The following is a 5,701-nucleotide window of genomic DNA, read 5'->3' on the forward strand; positions in this document are numbered from 1 at the left end:
TTGGAAAGGGACCAAGATCACATCACATGTAATGTCATCGTCTTCTTTTTTCTTATCGAGGGTTGGTCCTCTTCTCATTTGTAAGTTCTCCGTTTTTTGAATAAGGTTTTTCCGTCCCTTCTTTTGAAGAAACAAAACAAAAACAAATGGTTTATGCAAATTGGGTCGAAGTAAACCAACATAAAAACAGCAAAATAAGCAAAAAAAACCAGTTAAAAGTTACCTGGCTATCATATGCCATATGGGTTTCTAGAAGGGTATAAACCTGGGAGTTGGAGTGCTCGTTGGAAAGGCCAAAGAAAGTCTGTAGAAAAAACCTTAGGGTTGGTTGCGTAAAGTTTTGGGGTGGTGTCCCCATCCCTTCATTTAATTCACATATGAGACCTAGTATTCATATTTCAAATAGGTTACGTAAGTTTATGTTATTTATTTTTGTAAGACACGTGGCTACACCAGACACCATATAAGCAACCGACCATATCTTCCAGCCTAGGTCACGTGGAAATCAGAATAGACTGCTAAACCTATGCAAATGGTTTACACATTTCCATAAACTATTTTATTTTCTTTTCTTAATCAGGAAATGTAGTTCACGCAAATGCGTAAAATTTGGTTAGTTAATTGGGATGCAGGGATTGACGATCTGAGTCAATTTCCAGTAAAGTTAATTATTATTTGTATAAATATCATGTATCAACAGAATTTAGAGGCATGTGGTTTTATCCCCCAATAGATTTTAAAGGCTTGTGGTACGTTTGTGTTGTAAATATTTATACCAACTAAAGCAATATTAGCAATATTTATCACTTGTATAAATATCATGTATCAACAAAAATACCTATCAATTTATTGTAAGGCAGAATTATTTAACTTCTTAAAAAACTTCTTATCATCGGTTTGACACCATTATAAGTTGTTTATCCAAACACTCAAAAGTGCTTATTACCAGTGTTACACCGGAATAAGTCAACAAGTTATTTTTTTATAAGCAATCCCAAATAACCCTAAATTCGTTATCTTGAATTAGGGTTATCTTGAATCAGGAAGATGCTTCAATCAAGTATTATAATATATTTTTAGCACTTTGAACAAAATAAACTTTTGATGTGTTAAATATGGTAATAAATATCTAATAATCGAGTATTGTATGATTGTGGATGCTATTATGGCTTACCAAATTAAAAATCAAAGATTGAATCAATGCCCAAAATCAAACATTGAATCAATGCCTACGTGATATGCCACTTGAGATTGATATTGGTGTGTGGTCCTTAGGATTGGAAGACAACCACCATAAACGTTTCCATCAATCACTGCAAAATTTCCAATAGCATGTGTTATGTTTTTGTCKATTAAAACCCATATACTTGGCCAAATAGACAAAGGAGGACGGAAACAATGGCCACAGCTGAGAAGAAGCCTCATGTCATCTTTATCCCATTTCCAGCACAAAGCCATGTAAAGGCCATGCTCAAACTAGCAGAGCTTCTTCATCACAAGGGACTCCGAATAACCTTCGTCAATACAGAGTTCGTTCACAAGCGTTTGCTCAAGTCCGCTGGTCCACACTACCTCAGCGCCTCACCTGATTTCCATCTTGAAACAATTCCCGACGGCATTCCTCGCAGTTCTGAAGATGACAGTGATCACTCAGAGCTACTTCTGCATTACGTGGAAACGAATTTCTTGGCTCCTTTTCTCGAGCTTGCAACCAAGCTTCCTACTCCTCCCACTTGTATCATCTCGGATGGCTTCATGTCAACTTTCCCCATTGATGCTGCACAAAAGCTTGAAATCCCTATCATGCTCTATTGGACGCTTTCTGCTTGTGGATTCATGGGGTTTCACCAGATCCAATCTCTCATCGACAAAGGACTTACTCCAGTTCAAGGTTTGTTTTTTGGCGATTGTTTTGGATACGATTCTTCTATTTCTATGCACAAAAAGTAACACTTGTGGTCATTCATGTATGGATCTGTAGATGAAAGTTACTTGACAAACGGGTTTTTAGAAACCATTATTGATTGGATTCCGGGGATGAAAAGTATCCGACTAAAGGATCTGCCAACCACTGTTTGGACCACGGACCCCAACGACAAACCTTTCACATTTCTTGTTGAAGCTACAAAAAATTCCAACAGGGTTTCAAATATTATCCTTCACACATTTGATGAGTTGGAGGATAGTATTGTCAAAGCTCTCTCATCAATGTTTCACCATGTTTACACGATTGGTCCGGTGCAATTACTGCTTGATCAGACAACGGAACATGCAGAAAYGCCGAATGTCAATGGATACAGCTTATGGAAAGAAGAACCAGACTGCTTCAAGTGGCTCGAATCTAAGGAGCCAAACTCTGTCATTTACGTGAATTATGGGAGTACAACAGTAATGTCTTTAGAGGAGCTGATAGAATTTGGGTGGGGACTTGCTGATAGCAACCACTATTTCCTTTGGATACTCAGATCTAACTTGGTTGTAGGAGATCAATCTGCAGTTTTGCCTCCTGAACTTGAGGAGCAGATAAAAAGAAGAGGTTTTATAGCAAGCTGGTGTTCACAGGAAAAGGTCCTAAATCACACGTCTATTGGAGGGTTCCTGACCCACGGTGGATGGGGTTCAACCATTGAGAGCTTGTCGGCTGGGGTGCCAATGATATGTTGGCCTTATTTGTGGGATCAGACGACCAATTGTAGGTTTATATGCAAGGAATGGGATGTTGGATTAGAGATGGGGAAGAATGTGAAAAGGGATGAAGTTAAAAAGCTGGTGCAGGAGTTGATGGGAGAAGGAGGTCAGAGAATGAGAAACAAGGCCATGGAGTGGAAGGAAAAGGCAAAAATGGCTACATCTCCCAATGGTTCATCTTTCTTGAATGTGGAGAACCTTGTCAAGGAAATCACCATGCTATCAACAAAGTAGAGATATCTCGTATGTTTATGTTACTTAAGAAAAAGAATGCAACAATAATATTGTACACACCCAAACATTCGAGTCTGAAAACCCAACACGTATTATTGATTTATATGTGTTCAGACCAAAACCAAGTAGTCTAAAGTCATCGAATATTGGCGTGTTAGTTAATTATAGGTGCATGTTTGTGAGAACATGCTTCTTTTATTCACGAACTAGTTACGTACTTATTTCGTCTTGTGTAAATGGTACTTGTTTCCATGGCTCACCTTTTGTCCTTCTTGAAATGACCCATGAGAGCTTCCTTTTTGTAAATGGTATGATCGTTTCGCCTAAGCATCACTTGAAAAGAATTAGAGTCATAAATTAAACAAATACCGTAGTGCCATAGAGAGGATTACATAGCATCAAAACATATAGGATGTATGATGCTTTGTTGATTTGTCATATGTGTTTACCTAATCTTACATTTAAAGATAAAAATTTCAGTATTATATGAGTACCAAGCTATGTATCCCAACACGAGGATATAGATGCACTACACATCAAAGCTCATTGTCCATATAGATGAAAATCCGTTACAACATCAATAGCAACAAACACTAGAGCAACCTTATAATAGGGGTTAAATACCTTTACAAGTACCACATTATCACTACAACAAAATTGAGTTTATAGGACACTTTCAATTTTTAAGCGTCCTAATGGACCTCTTTATAACTTCATTTACAAGACCAAAAAACTAAAGTGTCATATCTAAATGTGTTGTAATAAGTTTATATGATATTTTTTGACGTCGTAATAAGTTTTTTAGGACACTTTTAATATAAAGCGTCCCATTAGCAACTTTTTTTATTAACCTCAATATCCAACCCGTTATGCAAGCCGACTAATCCCAGGACGACCACCTGCTTTGCAGATAGCTCGGAGTGACCGCATTTGAATCTCCGTGGCGACAAGAGGATTTTTATTTCTCATTGGATTTGAACATGGGACCTCCTGGTACTTTTGACCTTTGGAGCCAAGCTCACCCATTAACAACTTTATAGGACACTATTTGAAAAACTGTCCTATAAAAACAAGTGTCCTATAAAAAATTAGTTTATAGGACACTTTCTCAAAAGTGTCTTATAAACTTGCTAATGCGACACTTTGTATTAAAGATGTCCTAAAAAACTTGTTCAGACGTCCGAAAGCGTCGTATAAACTTATTAGAACACCTTTAGATAGAACGTTTTATATTTTGTTCCTATAAATTAAGTTCTATAAAACGGTCTATTGAGACGTTTAAAGACATAGGATGTCCTAATATACTCAATTTTGTTGTAGTATATATATCTCTAACACAAAGGTGTTTTAAGAAGTTTATTTGGACAAAACTATGTATCCAAACAAAACAAATAACGTTATTGTCCCAGAATAAGAAAAATATCAATGATTATCACACGTGAAACCAAATTAAATATTTTTTAAGCAAGTCCTGTGTCACATGATGTATATACTCAAGAACCATGTATGATTAAACAACACATATATAGAGCATCTAGAATGTTAGGGTTTTTATTGAGGTTTTTCACGCCTTTTTCGTTCCACCTCATCACCAACTCAATAATTCAAAAACCTTAATATATATATATATATATATATATATATATATATATATATCCCGGTCACAGTCTGGATTGATGGTCTTTTCTATAATAGTATAAATAGCTGCAAAACTATCATATAATAAACCGACTCTAATATTTTTGTCTTTGTCATAAAAAATGTATTCTTCAGCCGAAATCTGTTTACAAATGCAACTGATCTTCTAAATTAAAAAAATTCCATCATTTAAAACCATTTTTAGTTCTTTAGGAAAAATAATTTTACAAGTCTTATTGGAAATTAATTGAAGGTGTACGGAGATAAATTCTTTTTTTAAACAAACGTCTGAGATCATTTTTAGAAAAAAAAAAAGTCTAAAACTTTTGACATGAGGATAAACCAAATTTTTTTTTTTATAAAAAACAAAGAAACACATAAATAAATAAGATTAACATATAAAGATAAAATACAGATTAAACACACTAATAGATTAAACTGAAAAAACAACACAAGGAAAAAGATTTTTTGTTTTTTATACAACTTTACAAACAAACAAACACAACAACTTTACCAACAAATAAACACAATAATAATTATGCAACAAACAACTTAAACTTACACAACTAGGCGGAATAAAAAAAACACGTAGGTAGACAGAAATAAAAAACAAAACGTAGCTAAAATAACACTTATATGAACACACAAAATGATGATCGTAACTGAAATGCTCTGATACCAAAATGGTATCAGAATGGTAGGCAAAAGGAACGTAAATGCTCTGATACCAAAATGGGAGGGGGGGGGGTAGGCAGTTGTATGATGGCAGTTATAAATCAGTTGTAAAGGTGGTAGTAAACGCAAGTAAGATGGCAATTATAAAGAAGGTTGATGACACAACTGAACTTAGATCCTACTCGGTACTCTCCTTAGAGGGTCTTCCGAAACATAACGTTAGTAAAGTAGACAATCTTCTCTTTAGAAAACATATTTTTCAAGCATTTTCAAACTTTTCAAGGTCCCATCATTTTAACTTTAGAGTAATCTACGATTTTCGTCCTTATGATTTGTGGAAGATTACGATTTTTGTCCTTGTGGCTTCGAAATTTTGATTTTCGTCCCCGTGGTTTGTAATTTGTTGTTGATTTCATTCTCAAGGTTTATAATTTATTGTTGTTTCCTTCTTTGAAACCAACTTTAT

The 5,701-nt window shown here is 35.0% G+C and overlaps 1 protein-coding gene across 1 annotated transcript; it reads left to right on the top strand.

Annotated features, from left to right (window-relative positions):
* The first annotated feature begins 598 nt into the window (after positions 1-598).
* On the top strand, positions 599-3,196 carry LOC112504564 (UDP-glycosyltransferase 85C2-like). The gene is made up of 3 exons (XM_025108512.1): positions 599-663; positions 1,380-1,891; positions 1,982-3,196. The coding sequence occupies exons 1-3, from the start codon at positions 599-601 to the stop codon at positions 2,920-2,922; spliced, it is 1,518 nt and encodes a 505-aa protein (XP_024964280.1). The 3' UTR covers positions 2,923-3,196.
* Positions 3,197-5,701: the final 2,505 nt, after the last annotated feature.

The sequence above is a fragment of the Cynara cardunculus genome, unplaced genomic scaffold (assembly GCF_001531365.2).
Source record: "Cynara cardunculus var. scolymus isolate 2C unplaced genomic scaffold, CcrdV1 Un_Scaffold_6013, whole genome shotgun sequence".
Lineage (NCBI taxonomy): Eukaryota > Viridiplantae > Streptophyta > Magnoliopsida > Asterales > Asteraceae > Cynara > Cynara cardunculus.